Source organism: Thunnus albacares, chromosome 8 (assembly GCF_914725855.1).
Source record: "Thunnus albacares chromosome 8, fThuAlb1.1, whole genome shotgun sequence".
Taxonomy (NCBI): Eukaryota; Metazoa; Chordata; class Actinopteri; order Scombriformes; family Scombridae; genus Thunnus; species Thunnus albacares.
Window position 1 is genome coordinate 16297266 of NC_058113.1, and position 17726 is coordinate 16314991.

Sequence of the window (17726 nt, forward strand, 5' to 3'; positions counted from 1 at the left end):
CTCTATGCTTGTAAGTGAGTAAAGCCCTAGATTAAACAAGATCCACTGGCGCATTATCTTTGCATCCATATGGCATCAAAATGATGCAGACAACAAACTCAGAGAAAAACAGGAAAAATTTACAACAGATTTGGTAAAATCAACACAATCCAGAGTTCAGCTACATAATATACAGTAGTATTCATTGTTGTAATTGCTGTCAGAACAATATCAAGAAGACTGCAGCTTTGGAAATGAAAAATAATGGGATACACAGGATATAGTCACCCACTGCAATTGTTTTCTTGTGAGATACATGGCCATGTATTATATCATTTTGTAAATTTTTATATAATGAAAAAAAACATTGTAGATGTCATTGGTACAAATGAGACACATGGCTTAATCGGGATACAAGTGCATATGAACAGAGGTACTTAACATTAAATCCAATTTTTTTGGTTGCAATAAAATACAAAAATACAAATATTTTACATAAAAGATTTTTGGCAAATAACAGACTCCCACTCGCCAATTTTTTTTTTTTTTTACACACACTTTGGAGAGACATCAAACCCTTAAACTTAACAACCATATAAAAATACCACTTAGCCAAATACAATATTTTGGCATGAAGACAAACAATGCAAATGTATAGCTCAGTAAATGTGTAAATACATAAAATATATTATAAATTTAAAGATATAACAATGGAGTAAGCTCAGACAATGCTTTGACAGAAAAAAATAGCCATTTTTTTTAAAAAAAGAAAAGCATTACATTTTCCACATGCATCATGGTGAAAAAGAAAAAATGCTCAATGGCTATATTTATTACATTTCCACAAGTAGTGTCACAGCAAAGAGGCTATACAGGAGGAATAATGGAGTAGACTTTGGCCACCTGTGTGAGGCACAATGGACCAAATACTGTGTTTCTCCTTAGATTTCTGCACAAGTTGGTTTCCTCTCTACATTTTGGAAAAGCATTCAAAGAGAAGACTCATCTACATTGTGGTTTGTTTGTCCAATAGAAATGGCGAATATAAGCAAATATGAATAGATAAACACATAAAAAACTGAAATGTTTTTTACTGCAATTTTTGACTAGTTGTCCTCCCTTTGAAATGCTGACACATACTGAAGGCTTATTGGGCTATGCTACGCTTTTGAGAAACACATACTGTACACACAGCTCTCAAATATGACCAGTAAAACATATGCGCAGTCAATAATCCCATTTGCTGACTTTCTGTGCTAAAATAAACTGGGATGCATCATTTTCTTCAGCACAGAGCTATAGGCACTGTGCACCCTGATGAGGGCATGACTATACAATTGTTTTTGCTCTCAAGTCGAGCTGGATTGGAGCCAGGCCCTGCTCCCAGTGGTGAGATTAGCTACAAGATTTAGTGGAAAAGCAAAGTGAGATTCTGCTTTGACAAATCCAGTGTTTAACCCCATGTTGCCATTTCCAGTGTTTGTTGACAGTATTATAAGTGCTTCTCATTAAGCTACAAGTGAAAAAGTGTCATGCCTAACAGGAGCATCATACCCCTCCTCCCCTTTAACCTTGGCCACAGAAAGCTCTTCTCCATGTATTGGAGCAAATACGGCAACCAGTGCCTTGGCGTCTTGGAATAAAAGCTTTCCTTCACATTTAAATGAAAACAGGGAAGCCATGAAGTGTTGTATGAATGAAACAAAGGCATTGTTGATATTTTCCAAATCATCCCCTACACTTTATTTGATTCGCAGGATTTTATCCCTAACACACCCGGCCTTTCTGTACCAGTGTGTGAGGCATTAATCTAACTCTATACAGCAGTCAAAGAGCTATTTACAATCTGCAAGATGTTAAAGTGAAAGCCTTTCAAAATGAAAAAGAGAGGAGGAAAAGAAAACATCATCATTCATGGTGGTCGATTAATTTGCTGCTTTGCAAGAGGGTGTTCACACTGGCTTTTTCCACTTGTTTCTTTTTTTTTTTTTTTTTTTTTTTACACTGGAGGTAAGATAGGGAACTGTTTTTTATTTTCCTATTCCACTGCCTCCTGACACCCCTAATGGGCCTGGAACAGAAGATGTCAGACAAGTGAACAGGAGAATGAAGTGAGCACTGGGCTGGCTTAGTGTGGATTAGCATGGTTTGTCTCACTCAGCCACCATTTCACACAGACGGGTCTGTTCCACATGTACCGAATCAAAGGCAAATACAGTTTCACTGCATAGCTGGTGGGAATAATTTCTTGTTTCAGGTAGTAAAAAAGGGGGAGTTCTGGCTGTGCTAAATTATCCCTTTAACAAAAGAAGCTTTAAGCCATATTCACTGGCTTTGATTTGGATTCCTCAAATAGAATCCAATTAGAAGGTTTGAATGTGTTCCAAATGTCCCGGGCTAAATTGTGTGTATGTGGAGTACAAACGGGTGGGACAAAGACAAAAGTATATGACAGCAGAGGAAAAAAAAAACATATTGCATATGGATTGATAGGAAGTTGTGTAGCAGCGAGGAGCAATAAAGTGAAGGGTGAGAAGTCAGCGGTTGTGCAAAGAATTGTCCTGAGTTAAAGAGTAGGGGATGACATAGCCCAGTGCATTGCTCCTCTCTTGCCTGCGTGTTATAGAACTGCTGCTCTGCCAGGAACTAGACCGCCCCTTTCTGGTCCTGCTCTGTAGGCACAGAGTAAATCCTGAAGAGAAAGGGAGGAAAGGCCACAGGAAGGGAATACAGGGAAAGGGGGAAAACAGATGAGGTGAGACAGGGCAAAAATGTGTCATCTTCAAGATATTTTTAGGCTCTTTCTCAGTTTTTTAGCAGAAAGACACAAGAAACATCCCTTAGTGTCTGAATCCAGGAAACACACGCCTGTTTCATGCTGCAGGGATCTGACAGGTGCACGGTGACTGCATCACCTCAAAACACAGCTCATCCCCAGGTGGGACTTATAAACCTGGCAAGGCACTGTTGATCCAACAAGCCAGAGGTTGCTGTGTGATTAAGCCTCTTTTCAGCAGAGCGATCAGTCAGCACCAAACACTGACAGAGCTGACTGCAGCCCCGGGAGGCAGCCAGTAATCCTGCGGAGGAATTTAACCCTTTCAGATTGACTTGGGTGTCTGCACCACAATGGCAGGTCTCCTGCTACTTAAAGATCTCTGGAGACTAATTTGAACTCTGTAACCCTTCTGACACAACCTGCAGGTCATGTATTACTGCACCCCTAGAACAAAGGAAACTGATTACTCTGCAGAAAGCCATCCCAGAGCTAACAGCAGTTAAATCAGCAATGTGTGGAAGGGAGGCAAAGAGCGAAGAGAGAGAGTCTCTCTGTTTAACTGGTTTAGGCTGTTCTGCTGTCTGATCGCTGTTGGCAGATTGTTGTCATGACGCCAGGATCATGTTTACAGGGTTGTTTTATTCCTGAGTGTAGCCGTAGACTCAGGTCTCGGATCATGAGGCAAGCTCTGGAACAGGTTAGGTCCTGTCCCCATTGGGTCATACAGACCCAGTAGCACTCACTGTCTTAAGGCTATTGTTTGATGGCTAAGATGGAAAGGGTTAGAGGTGGGGAGTGTTCAGTGGTGGCGGTGGAGGGCCTCAGGCTATGATACTAATTGCTGAACAAGTCCAGACGGGCTCAGATGGGTGGATGTTGGTTGTCTTTTGCCACCTGAGTGTTTTTTTTCTGGTTTTGATGCTGCTGAGTTGGATGAAGTAGGGCAAATTGGCAAGGCAGCAGAAAGGCTGTTACCCACCAGACTGGTTCTGTCACCTGCAGGCTGACTTAGCGTAAAGTGGAGCATGCATTTCTCTCTAAGACACTGATACAGTACATACAGAGGCCATAGGAGGAAAATAAATTTGTTTCTCTAGTTGAGTGTGAAAATGAAGTAAACCCAAGCCTACTAAAATGAAAACTTCAAGTAAATAAATAAATCAAATGTTAAAAAGAAATCAAATCTAAACTTTGAGAGAGAAGAAATTGGACCTTACCCTTGCTGCCGATTGTGCATGTGGCGTCTTACTAACATAATGGCTGCAAGAAAAAAAATGGGAAAATGTCACAGCTACACAAGAGAAAAGTTCATATTTGCTTAGGTATTAACAGTTGTACAAGGCACACACAAAGACTACAGTGATTCTGTTCAAGCACTGAAGGACTTTACAGCAGTGCATTTGTCAATTGTGGGAATGAAACAGGCACTTCACATTTTACTAAATTATGTACAAAACACAGAATACTTACTGACTACAGCTGCAACTGAAAGAGTCAACACAGTCACACCTACAACAGTGACAATCAGGGTGAACTGATCTAAAGGACAAAATATGAGAGGTTGTTAGGTGTGTTTTAAACAAGCAGTACCAAGAGAGTTAAGTTGATAGCAGTGTACGGTATTATTAATGTACATAGGCACAACTACACGGTATAAAATCCTCAACACTTGTTATGTGTTTAAATATTTCAGTACATTTACTGTATATCACTGCTTATAATTAAAATACTCTCACCTGACGTGTCTTCTGCGCCTGTAGTTTTACCTACAACTGAGCCAGGATCACCTTTGGTGAGGATCCCTGAATCCACTGTAAGAGAGCAAGAAAAAAAGTTAACATGAGTTATGCTGATTACAGATGTATATCTCAACCCTCCCCACACAGAACACTTCTACACCTCTTCTATTACAGACTCAAGACAACAGTGCCGCCGAACTTCTGATTATGGCTTTTGAATGGTGATTGCTCTTAGAGTTATTCACTTTCTTGCCAAGATTAAGATGAGAAGGTGAGTACCACTTGAATGTTTGTACGATAAATGTGAAGCTACAGCCGGCTGCTGGTTAGCTTGTTTTGACTTTGTGTCACTTGAGTTATTCAAAAGGTAGCTGAGGACAATGAAAAACATGCTTGTGTGTACAGGAATCGAGAAGGTTGAGGCTTTATCAGTGGAATTGTAGGTCTTTGCAGAGAGGCTCCTTCTCCAAGAACCAGCTGGCTGCAGCCCTGGTCTGAACAGATCTGTAATTCTATTCAAACGTCTATCAAAGCGAAGATGAGGAGTGACGGAGAGAGGCGTGGAGAGAGAATGAGAATGCCAGTGTTGATTAGCTGACCAGCAGGATGGGGCTGATGTCGACGTGTTCATTGGCCTTTCAGCAGAATCCACAGGGCCCCTCCAGGGAGCTAATTGATTCCATTCAGCGTGTAATGGTTGGGAGGAGGGAAAGCCAACAGGGGCCATAACAATGCTAACTTACTGACAATAATTACAAAGGCCATAACCTTCACATACTCTCCTCTGGACAGCTGCCATTACAGTGTTTGTGGGAGAGAAGAAACTACAAAGTCCAACTGCCCTCCTATCTATTCTCTGGAACTGAGGTAATAAACTCACCCTTTTGATCAAATAAATCCTCATCATCATCCAGAGCTGTGAAATAAAGAGAGAACAGATGCTTGTAAAGACAGCACAGAAATGCATATTTCTCAGTTGTGAGCATTTTGGCAAATAGTATAAAAGTGTAAGATTTTCTCTATTGTGAAATAGTCAAGATATAGACAATGCCTTTAATCTTTTAGCAACATTATTGATTGAGGGTTTTATAAAGTCAGTTTAGGGCAAAAAGGTCTGAGAGCAAAGAAACGAAAAACTATAGTCAAAAATTAATATCGTGGACAGAAAACCATAACCATATATGAGTGATCAAAACTATAAGTAATAGCAAAATTGCAAACAAGAAAACAAATGTGACCAGTTTGAGTAAACAACGAAACTCTAAATGAGGAAGTAAAACCATTGAGCCGTAAATGTGAGTCATCTTATTTCAAGCAGCTCCTGTTTTGTACATGTGTAAAGCGAGTGGGAATGTGGAGATTCAAACACCTGGGAAAGGTGACATCATTAATTTTCATGTCCAGTCATGCTGTATTATGATCTACAGCATGCTTTTAAGTTATTCACTTTGACATGAAATTCACTAGTTCATGTCCACAAACATGTCTGGTGTGATCCTTGACAAGTGTTAATACGTGGCCTAAAGGACCCACTAAGCTGACGCTGAAATATTGGAACTGACAGTAACAGTTCCAGGAACACGTAGAAACTTGAGAATGAAAATAAGTCTGATAATTCCTGTAAAAACAAACAAATAAAACATATTCTTTGTTTTTGAGTATGGATGTGGTTTCCCAGCTGATTAATAAATATTATAATTTTTTTTTTTTTTTGCTTGTTTTTTAGTGTTAAATTGACTTTAGGGACGAACCTGTTACAGTTTACTTGTTGATAGTCTTGAATAGCGCCATGGCAACTGAATAATGCCCAGCTTATGAATAACTAATAAAAGTTAAACACAGGTTTAAAAAAAAAAGGCAAGTGCTCCTGTCTTTCTTCATTTTACAGACAAAGATGCATGACGTACCTCCAACTGCTGATCCCTCACCCTCCTCTGAAAAAGCTGTAATAAAGAGGTACAGAGTAGGGCATTACATTAATTCACAATACAGTTTTTTAAAAGGCTATTATTCATCATAGTTTTGCTCTGTAACACTGCAACATTTAGATGATGTTTACATAGAAGAAGAAGTAGGTGGACTACAGTAAATCGACTGTACTTGGTCATTGTATTAAGTACATTTGGTGAAATCGGGTCATTTCTCTGTACATGTTAGGCTTTATATAATGTTATACTTATATGTGTGAACATTGTTTCTATCACTGTATCATACTGTCATGTTGCTATATAATTCAAAAGTAGGTGCATACATTAATCCTGTTGCACACACTACAGACACTACACATACGTAAGTAGGTGAGGAAAACATGCCGGCACAGGGATGCATGGAGCCTGATTAGATGTTTATCACCTGAAAGCGTCACAGAGATGAGAACATACCAGTAGCAGCTGGCAGCAGCAGACACAGGAACAGCAATCGCATCATCTTCAAATGCTGCTGGGGGAAAAGAAACCCAAGTTAAAAATATCTGCTATTAATATTCAGCCATTGATGTGTGTGAAATCTTGGTGTTTTTGGTTTAGAAGTAGTGTGATGGAAAGCAGCAACAGTGTCTATTATTGTATCTTGTCTGGTGTTTTCAGTTTCTGGATCACGTATAACCAGTAAGCGGAAAACTACAAATTCCAAACTAACCAGTCCTTGTACCGTTTTGACCGGTTTTAAAGTATGCATGTGTATCTAGATTGTAGTCTGAAGTGGGTGCTGGTAAGAGGGTCAGCAAATGAGAACCTTATTTCCCACAGTGCTCAGCAAAAAAAAAAACACTTTACTGACAATTCTGTCACAGTCAGCTGCCAACAAGTGTCCATTCAACATTTTCCCCTCCCTATGCAAAGCCTGAGTGCCATGCCAAGTGCTGTGTAACAAAAAAAGTCCAATGATTCCCACTGGTGAAGGAAAAACAAATCAAAGCAATCAATTCTGTTTTGTTTGTTGTATCTCTCTACATAATACTAAATACTAGGCTTATAAAAAGGTATAAGCCTGAACAAATACTTACCTGCCAAATGTGTCATAGGACAGATACCAACTGATACACTTTGGCCATGATTTCTTTTTTTTTTTTTTTGTTTCTTAAGAAGAAATCTCACAACTTCCTCATGGCACAGGCCTCGGATGTTCTTATCCTGCCAAACAAAGCCCCAGCTGTATCCAACACAATGCAACGATATTTTTAAATGGGAAAACATGGGAATCTGATCTCTCCTCCAGTGGAAGTCCCGGATTAAGCCTCGCTGGTCAGATTTAGCCATTGATGTTTGCATGGGATCAGGAAGCAATACTCACTCATGCTGTGTTTGATACTGTTGTACAGAGTGAACTCTCCTATTAAACTTTGTGCCATATGTTATGCTGTATGCGCCTCTGCATTGTTACCCATGCCCATTGTGTCCTTGTTTCCTTCATAGTTAATGACTATGTGGAAAGAACTGAGTTGACCATATTATTAAATAGGGCTCTAATGGACAGTAGCAAACCTCTAAACATCCACCATACACCCCCACATGGCAGTTTCGCACTTATAGTTCCCTTCTCATTACTACAATTAAAGGAAGAGAATTATGCCCCGTGTATGGCAAGTACATTCCGATGACCATATCTGGTGAATGGAAGTGAAAAAGAAAGACGCAGGTGTTTAGAATAAAGATAGAAGACTAGTCAACATCAGTTCATTCTTTCAGTTAAGTTTTGAAAAATACCTGGACATCAGGAAATCAGGGCATATACTGTAATCCAATAAATGCTGCCATGGTAGTTGGTGTCTACAAAATTTCATGCAAGACAAATGTCCACCCTGTAGGGCGGCACAGCGACGGGTGCAACCCAATCCACAACAAGATTATCTTCATGCTAAATTAGCAGAACAGTATCATGAACTATTTTGGTTGACTATATTGGAAAAAGATATTAATCACACAACTGAGGCTGATTGGAGAGGGAGTGTAGTGTGGGCTGTTCTGGCCTCTTGAATAGCTGCAGTAAATCTCCAAATGCAAACAACCTAAGAAGCTGCAAATAAAATCCCCTTCTGTATCCAATTTGCTTTTCAGACTTGCTTTGGGTGAAATAATAAGCTGATCCAATTTGGAAATATTTATCAACCCAGTCCACCGCCTCTGTATCAAAATGGCTCCTGACGCCTGTATTATTTTTCAAATTGGGTAATATATTCTTGTACATTTGAATGCCAATTGAATTTGCTCTTTAATACCAGACCCAATTTGCAACGTATAATAACCAGCGGCTTGCTTATAAAGCAGACATGCCAGCTGCCTTCAGGATAGAGATGCAAAGATCATAGAGGGTAAATGTACAAATCTATAAAAGAGTGCAGTGCTGCAAGAAAGGCATATACTGTAATATTGCTTGAGGGTGAATATCTCTTGTTTTTGTTTCATGTTCCCCATTGCAGTTTTCCGCTGACATGATTAACCCTGAACCTCATACCTGTCTGACCAGACCAGCCCACAGAACACCTCATTCTTGTTCACCAGGTTTAATTTGGACATTTTCCACTCCTTCCAACACACCTAGTACAATCTATATCAATAAAATACACACACAAACAGGGGTTCAGTGCATAAACAAAACTACATGTAGAAACACTGACTATCTCTTTCTTATCTGCTCACACAGATAACAGCCCTCTGCTCAACCATTGTGCACCGCTGACAAGACTTTGACACCGAGCGATAACAATCACTAATGTGTGCAGATATCAGAATTACTGTAGCCTAGAGAGTTCATATGGAAACAAATGCTAGCAAGGAGAATGGAAAGAAAAGGGAGAGAAGATAGCAAAGAAAAACTTTCATGATTATTGTTAAGATGTGTCAAAACAAAAACAGCGCAAGAACGAGGAAAAAGAGTGAGAAAAGGGAGGAAAGCATCATTTGTTATTGTTATACTGTTTTGTCATTGTTCATTGCCATTCAATTTTATAAAAGTGGTAGCTTACTCTGGTTCAGTGAGGAGAGAAAATATTCTTATTGAAATGTTTACTCGACTCTGCCGTCTCTACAGAAGCTGTTTATCTAAGTGAGCTTGATGCAAATTCTTTTTTTTTCCCCCCATATCTCTAACACAACATACTCTGCTATGCTACTGGACCACAAATAAAGTAACAAAGAAACTAATGATGAAATAAATAAAATAAAGCAAAACCCACAATACCTTGGTTGGTGCCATGCATACCAGTGAGCAATCCGCCATTGATACCCAAGAGTCTGAAAAGTGAGCAGTTATTTCCAGTAGAAACGTGGTTTGTGGATGACTTGTTGAGTGTTAGGCCAGTAAGGCCACTGTAGTATTACTAAGAGGATATGAGTGCTTTTGACTAAGATAGCCGTCTTGGAGACAGATATCCTGTATTTGCCTGCCCCCCACCCCTTTCTCTCTCTCTCTCTCTCTCTCTCTCTCTCTCTCCACGTGTGTGTGTGTGTGTGTGTGTGTGTGTGTGTGTGTGTGTGTGTAAAACTATAAAACCACACACCAGAATGAATAGACATGATCCGATGGGTGCACAGCCTCTGCCATGACCACAACAGCAACAACCAGAGTGTGGACCTGCAGTACTCTGGGCACGTACACCTCAGGTTTACTTTTTATCAGATGGAGACAAAGCTGTTGTTCTTTGTTATGTTAACAACACTATCACAAGACCTATCCCAGTCACACTGAGGGTTTTTTGCAATGTAGTCTGAAATGCAGCCTCATCATACCTCTGAGAAACAAGCAAAACAAAATGTTAAACTTAAAACAAAAGATGTAAATGGTTCAACAAAGATCAGGTGCTCCAGCCTACCCTCTGACACCCTTTGGGGAATCAGCTTGATTAATAACAGCGGAAAAAACACAAGAGATAATATTTAGGTCACAGAGCCACTAAAGAGCACATGTGAATGAAATTTCAACCTTATACACTTCCACACACTTCCACACATACACACACACACACAGGAAGTGAGATAAGAGGTTGCTGCAGTGTGCCAAATCTTTTTTTTTTTTTTTTAAATTTACAGCTCCCTCACCTTTTGTAACCAGCTTCCTCAAGGAAGAAATCTGCACATTTGAATGGATGAAATCAAGTTACTGTCACACTGGCTCACTGTATGACAAACAGGACTGCTGTTGTTAAGAGCTGAAACGCCTCTCCTTGAGTTTATTTAGTTACACTCAATGACAATGATACAGGTAATAAACAACTGCCGTGAACTTTGCTGAACTCCACGGAGGAGGCAAGAAAAACAGAAATAGCATGAAAAAGTTGCGCTGCATACTACAGGAAGACGCTCATTAGCCTACAAATATGTCTATTAGTAATAGTCTATGCTGTTGCTATGTTTTGTTTTGTTTTGTTTTCTTACAGTCTAATTACTGGCAACATTTAAAATATCAACCAATAACCTACCAACACCTCCTCCGTTTGTGGAAATTAAAGTTTTGAAATCATATCCTTATGTCTCTCTCTCTATGTCTCTCGTCGTCTGTGCCCTTAAACTTGACGCACTCACCGCAGCTGTGCACCAGTCGATCAAACGAGCCTCAGCAGAGTCGACTCGTTAACAGGAAAAGCTGTCTACTGCTGCTGCGCAGGCCAAGTTAAGGGCAAATTCATTCTCATCCACAAAGGGGATTCACAGCCACCTCATTTTTCGCTGAACTGCCCCTTCTATGTTTGCATCTCAGTCAAAATTTGACAACAGTGGAAAATACCTCTCTGATTCTGTTATCAAAACCGCTGTCACAGGCAGTTTCCTGAAAACGACTATAAGACACAATAGCGTTAGTCATGAATAACACAAAGCGGTGAAATAAGCCGTAACTAGCCACAATTTCCGGAAAAGCTGAGTAATGATCGATGACTGGTGCATTTTTTACAGACTAGTTATAAACAAGTTGCATCCTGAGATAGAAAAAACGTAGCTACCTGGCCATATCCAGTTATACATTTCAAAATTATAAGTGCCACTGTAGCTGTGGTAATTAGTGAGGTTCAGCTGGCATTTGCAGCCCGATGACGTCAACGTGAACTGATAAAGAGGCTCATGTCTGCCTAGCAACCACAGGTGTGCTAATTGGCCATTTGCCTGGTAGTCTGTTTTCCCATCAGTAGATTTTGCTGTTTGGTGTCTTCCCAGGCATGCAAATAGCGTAAAAATATCTCGAGTGCATGAGAAAACAGAATCAATATAGGCTACTGTAGTTGCTCCATTCATGTAAGTTTTCTTTTTTAAGTGCAGTAATGCAGTTTGTACTGGTGCTCCAGGTGTGCCTCTTGGGACTTGGTAAGTGGTTTATAGGCTATTGTTTGTACGTGTTGGGCTGTACTTACCCTAGATTCAAAGGTCGTTTGCACAAACATCAGAATCAATTCATTCTTCACTCAGGCATTATTGACCTCTCAATGACTTGGCTATATTTGCAGCATATTTCCATTCGGTTATTTCTCTCTCACCTGCAACACTCAAATCTCAACAGTTCTTATGTCTACTTTGACTACTTCTATTTGTCTGGTTTTGAGTGATGAATGGGGTGTGGCTATGTCTCAGCCCCTGGGACAACAAAAACTAATCTGTGCACTTTAAAAAGGAATTGCGGTCAGTAATTGGTGTCTTAAAATCTTTCTTTTCTCTGCATTGGGAGGTGATTAGCAGGCATCACTGCATTCAAATATGGAACACACCTCAAAAATAGTTTGTCTTTTTGTCACAATGCTTTTGCTATGAGTTAAAGAAAAATGTATGATCGTTTTGCTTCTGTTTTATTTTAGCTTTTACTACTATTGGCAGTGACAATCCACAGGCTATCATATAAGCTTGTGCTAATAGATCAATGTGTAGGAAATAATACAATAGTTTTATGCAAGTAACCCCATATTCATTTAAAATATTGGCTACTTACGTTTAAATAAGCTGTTGTTCAGAATTCTCTCTATACACTGCTGGTATGCTGTTGCTCCCACGCCAAGATTCTTGTTATCATGGAAACTGCCAGAGTGAGTGTGCACGTTAATACAGGTGTACTCAGTCAGGAACTAGGATGTTCGTCATTGGCTGCTGAGCTGGTTGAAACCTGATACCACAAGTCTTATCTCTATTACCCGAGCAGACTCACTGCGCCTATTGGGAAACTTTATAACTCCGCTCACAGTGGATAGATGTAATCACTTTACTGCTGGTGTATTGTTTACACTCATAAAAATCATCAACCGCTCTCAGAGTAGTTCATCTTTAACATAATCATGTTAGTGTTCAGTCTATATGCATGTTCAGACGTTTTATATTGATTAAACAGTAACTCAATTTTATATTCTCTCTCTCTGCAGGCCTGTCTGGGGCCAGTCCTGGTAGGAAGTTTCTCATGATGTTTCCCCCTCATAATGACCCAACAGCAAATGTTAGCCATCAAGTAACTGTCACAGCCTCTGATGTCTGGACCTCAGTCACTGTGAAGGTTCTGGAAAGCAGCTTTGTGCAACACATCTTTCTCTCTGCTAGCCAGTCAAAGACTATTCACCTGCCCTCATCTGTGGGAATGGCCAATGCTCACTCCTCCTGCCTCCTCAGTGTGAACGCTATATGGCCTGTTACAGTCCTTGCCTCATTCTGCACCCAGACTGGCTGTGAGCATAGCCTCCTTCATGATGTGTCATCCTGGGGGACCTGCTACTATCCTATCACTCCAAACTTCCCCAACCACACTGCTGTCAGCCAGATGGTGATCACCAGTTCAGACCACGAGACATCAGCAGACATATTCCTCTCAGGGGACGTGGTCTTTGAAGGCAATGTGTACCCCAAGGGAAGTGTCCTTACGTTGCATTTAGGGGCACTGCAGAGTTTTCATCTCCAGAGTAACTCCAGTCTCTCTGGCTCAGAGTTAAACTCCCAAGAAGCTGTGGGTGTTGTGGTGGGTTTTACCTGCTCCAAACACACACCAGGGGATTGCTTGTATGGATTTGCTGAACTGAAACCAGTCTCTCACTGGAGGTTTGATTATGTTATCCCTCCTTGGGTAAACACAGGAATGAGTTCCAGTTTCCTCTTGGCAATAGCTACTATCAACTCAGATCTGGACATCACCACCAGCACTGAGCGAAAGAACGTGTCTCTTGTTGGCAGTGTTATGAAGATCATCCCAGTTGTGACCTCAGATAAAATCCACATTACTAGTGACAATCCCCTTCAACTTATTTACTTTAGACTTGACAATGAACAGCGTTCTTCAACTCTAACAGCACTGCTCTCTGTAGATGATATCTGCCAGACTGTACCAATGTTTGATTCAGGTGATATGAGTGAGTGGCAAGATAACAGTACTCACACAGGAGATTTTAAGTCTAATGTTACATTCTCCCAAGAGCCCAACTTTGCTCAGCTGCCTGATAATACAGAGCCCAGTTCTCCTCACACAGATGTGGGACACTATCTGAATACCATGAACAAACAATTGTATCCAGCAGCGTGTGAGAAAAGTATGTTTTGTTTTGTTTTTTGTTGGGTTTTTTTAAGCATTTGGTTACATTGCTAATCTAAAATGTATAATTAACTTCTCTGTGTTATTGTTTTTGTTGTGTCCCCCCAGATGCAGCTTCTTGTGAGGAATTGCACTGTGGTCAGAAACAAAAGTGCTCTATCAAAAATGCGAAACCACTATGCTCTTTGAAAACTAAAATATGCTCTGCGTGGGGTGACTCTTACTATCGCACTTTTGACGGAAGAGATTTTGTCCTACTGGGAAACTGTAACTACACCTTAGTTCAGACTACCTGTCCAGGCTTAAATGCCTCTGTTCCACTACAGATTAATATAGCCAGAGCATATATGAACAGTGCCACTATCTCCACCATCCACACAGTGCAGATAAGCATCCAAGGTTTTAATATCTCCATAGTTAAAGAAGAAAAAAATCATATTAGGGTAAGAGTACTGAACCTAATTTAAATTAAACATACTTTTTGCAGCTGTTGTGTATGTGTTCATGTATACTGTCTATTATTGCATTTGAACTCATAGGTTGATGGACAGAAGAGGAACCTGCCCTTCACCCTGTGGAATGGGTCCTTGAACTTTTATCAAAGCGGTACCAGCGTTGTCTTAGAAACGTCCTTTGGCCTGGTTCTCCAGTATGACTGGAACCACCATCTCCAGGTTGAAGTTGGCCCAGAGCTGTATGGAGCCTTGTGCGGCCTGTGTGGAAATGCTAATCACAGCTCCTCTGGCACTGATGAGACCCAGACTGTTGATTTTACCCTCCCATGGGTGGTGAATGATGACAAAGGCTCCTGTTTTGAGGATTGCAGTGGTGGTGTCTCATGTCCAGTGTGCACTCAAAGCCAAACAAAATCTCTTCCTGGCATTAATGGCAACTCCTTCAAGAGAGGATGCACTCTACTGCAGAGGAGTTATGGACCTTTTGCAGACTGTCACTCATATATTGATCCTGAGCCCTTTGTGCGTAGTTGTGTGAACAACCTGTGTGTCAGTGGAGCTGCCTCATCTATGTGCATGGTCTTGATGGCCTATGCCAACATCTGCCAGAGGCTTGGGGCCAGAGTCCACAACTGGAGAACCATTGCAAAGTGCTGTGAGTTTCAAAACATGTTCTTTTTAAGTGATAACAATATTGTTTGCTGAAAAAATTCTAACAGTATGTTCTGCTTTCATAGCTATGAAATGTCCCAAAAACAGCCACTATGAGATCTGTGGTTCTGCCTGCCCTGCTACCTGCGCTAACCCAGAGGCCCATCATAATTGCTCTTTGCCCTGTGTGGAATCATGCCAGTGCAACAGGGGATATCTGCTGAGTGGCAGGAAGTGTGTAGCACCTAGCAAGTGCGGTTGTGTTCACCATGGTTCCTACTATCTCCCCAAGGAGAACTTCTGGATTGACAAGCAGTGCCAGAAGAAATGTGTCTGCCAGCCTACTTCCAAGACAGTTATGTGTGCTCAGTCTCATTGCCAGGCTGGGGAAGTATGCAAGGTCTTAAATGGAGTCCTGGGCTGCTATAAGGATGGGCCTGGGATGTGCATAGCTAAAGGAGATCCTCATTACACCACCTTTGACGGACGTAACTTTGATGTCTATGGAAACTGTAGTTACCTACTCACTTCTCACTGTCCCACATGGGGAGATCTAGCAGACTTCAGTGTGGAGGTTCAGAACCAGATGAAGGATGCCACCAATGTTTCCATTCGGCATGTTAAAATGGTGGTCTCTGGTTATTCCATTGAGATGTCATATGACTGGAGTAACAGGGTTATGGTAGGTTCATTTATTTTGCATAGCACATCTAGACTTGCAGATGTTTTCTCAACTCAGAGTGTAATCATTACTTCACTTTCAGGTCAATGGTCTGCTTCTGAGTCTTCCATCAGTTTTAAGCCAAGGCAAAGTAAATCTCTACATGGCTGGACTGTCAAAGTGTTTAGAGACTGACTTTGGCGTTGTTGTGACATACAGCTCAGACATCCTGACTGTCCAAATGCCCAGGATCTACTCTGGTCATCTCTGTGGCCTGTGTGGGAACTTTAATGCTAATCCATATGATGACCTGACGCCTGAGGACAACTCTGATATCTCTCAAGCCGTCAGACACTGGCGAACCAGCAGTGAACATGAATGTGTGGATGTGCCTATGAACACCTCAGGATGCAATCCAGAAGAGATGGCTCTTTATCAGGGAAAAGATTTCTGTGGAAGGTTACTGGACACAGAGGGAGTATTCCAGAGCTGCCACAAAACAGCTGACCCACAAGATTTCTATGATAACTGTGTTTCAGACCTCTGTTATGGTAACCAGACAACCCTGTGTCAGATTCTATCCAGCTATGTTGCTATCTGCCAAGAAATGGGAGCAATAATGGATGAATGGAGAGCTTCAGACTTCTGCTGTAAGTTACTATAGTGAAATCTCACTATTTTAAATGTATTAATGTGTACAGTGTAGGAATATTTAAAATGAAACGGCTTAATTGGTTTTACCTTCCTCTGCTTCCTTAGATCTCTCCTGCCCATCTAATAGTGAATACCACCTGTGCTCCAGTCACATGTCTAACTGTGTAGAAAACCCACATCCTCAAGCAGTGAAGTGCAAAGAAGGCTGTTTCTGCAAAGCTGGGTTTTTCCACAGTGGTGGGGAATGTGTACCAAACTCTGAGTGTGGCTGCATTTATAATGGTGTTTACCATGAAATCCATGACAACTTCTACCCTGATGAACACTGTCAGCTGCACTGTGTATGTGTGGGCCATAATCAAGTGCAATGTACAAATCACACATGTCCAGATGGAACAAAATGTGCCATCAAAGATGGCCACCGTGCATGTCATGCATCACAACCTACTAAATGCACAGTCATGGGTGGCAGACATTTCAGGAGCTATAATGGACATAGCTTTGACTTTAATATGGGAAGCTGTTGTTACGTCCTATCCCAAGTTTGTGACAAAGAAGAGTCTGAGCCTACTGTTGTTATCCAGCAAGGTAGGCTGGACCTTATCATGCACGGAGTGAACATGTCATTGGGGATGGAGCATTTGGGAAAAGTAAAGGTAAGCATTTACAAATTTACAACACACATTGTTCAGAGTGCCTTAATTTTAATTTTAACATTTTAAATTTGCAGATTGATGGTGTTCTGAGGGGTCCTCCTATCAAGCTGGATCACATAGCAATACTGCATTCTGGCTCACTGACTCGTGTTGTTGTAGACACTGGGGTTGTTGTCACTTATGGAGGGCCTAATCTGATACAAATAGTGATTCCTGCCTCCCATAGAAAAATGTGTGGCTTGTGTGGAAATGTCAGTGCTGCTGCTACAGATGACAGACAAAGTCTGAATGGCAGCCTAGCAAGTCATGTTTCCATCTTTGCATCTTCCTGGTCACTTTCACCACCTGGAACAAACTGCTCTGAAGAATGTGATCTCTGTTCAGTGTGTAACTCTACCATGACAGCTAAAATTGCATCTAATAGCCTATGTGGCAAGCTGCTTGCTCCTGCAGGATCATTTAGTGGTTGCCACTCCACTGTGGACCCAGAGCCCTTCTTTCAGAACTGTGTGAATGACATGTGTATGTCTAATGGGAATGAAGAATTGTTTTGCAATAGGTTGAGAGAGTACACTTTTGCATGCCAGGAGGCAGGAGCTCAGGTCAAACCATGGAGGGGGGAGAAGTGCTGTGAGTATTATCACTCTTGACTTTCTTATATGTACATGT

The 17726-nt window shown here is 41.1% G+C and overlaps 2 protein-coding genes across 12 annotated transcripts in view; one reads left to right on the forward strand and one right to left on the reverse strand.

Annotated features, from left to right (window-relative positions):
- Nucleotides 1-98: 98 nt before the first annotated feature.
- si:dkey-262k9.2 lies at nt 99-12516 on the reverse strand. 11 transcript variants are annotated; one of them, XM_044360431.1, is made up of 9 exons: nt 11432-11516; nt 11218-11269; nt 6879-6936; nt 6405-6440; nt 5378-5413; nt 4495-4569; nt 4229-4297; nt 3976-4018; nt 99-2671 (listed from the first exon to the last, which is right to left on the reverse strand). In XM_044360431.1, exons 1-9 carry the CDS (start codon nt 11437-11439, stop codon nt 2626-2628), a joined length of 423 nt encoding a protein of 140 aa, XP_044216366.1. In that variant the 5' UTR covers nt 11440-11516; the 3' UTR covers nt 99-2625. The 11 variants fall into 11 exon arrangements, with proteins under 11 accessions (XP_044216366.1, XP_044216371.1, XP_044216373.1 ...); XM_044360436.1 differs by lacking the exons at nt 11218-11269; nt 11432-11516 and adding an exon at nt 12406-12516 and having other exon boundaries at nt 6879-6933; XM_044360438.1 differs by lacking the exons at nt 11218-11269; nt 11432-11516 and adding an exon at nt 12406-12424.
- The window catches only part of LOC122987261 (IgGFc-binding protein), a 35087-nt gene continuing 28937 nt past the window's right edge, over nt 11577-17726 (forward strand). The window contains exons 1-8 of the mRNA XM_044359053.1: nt 11577-11789; nt 12830-13978; nt 14089-14423; nt 14520-15090; nt 15173-15768; nt 15851-16397; nt 16507-17057; nt 17132-17687. Of these exons, the coding sequence (XP_044214988.1) occupies nt 11747-11789; nt 12830-13978; nt 14089-14423; nt 14520-15090; nt 15173-15768; nt 15851-16397; nt 16507-17057; nt 17132-17687 (4348 nt within the window). The 5' untranslated portion in view covers nt 11577-11746. The remainder of the gene's footprint in view (nt 11790-12829; nt 13979-14088; nt 14424-14519; nt 15091-15172; nt 15769-15850; nt 16398-16506; nt 17058-17131; nt 17688-17726) is intronic.

What these genes read in the sequence shown, in the direction of transcription:
- si:dkey-262k9.2 (XM_044360430.1), bottom strand. Translation starts at nt 11,295, where the DNA reads ATGACTAACGCTATTGTGTCTTATAGTCGTTTTCAGGAAACTGCCTGT. An exon ending in TTGATAACAGAATCAGAGAG is followed by an intron (nt 6,937 to 11,217) that starts GTATTTTCCACT and finishes CTTTTCCCCCAG; the next exon opens with CAGCATTTGAAGATGATGCG. An exon ending in TGAGGGATCAGCAGTTGGAG is followed by an intron (nt 5,414 to 6,404) that starts GTACGTCATGCA and finishes TTTATTTCACAG; the next exon opens with CTCTGGATGATGATGAGGAT.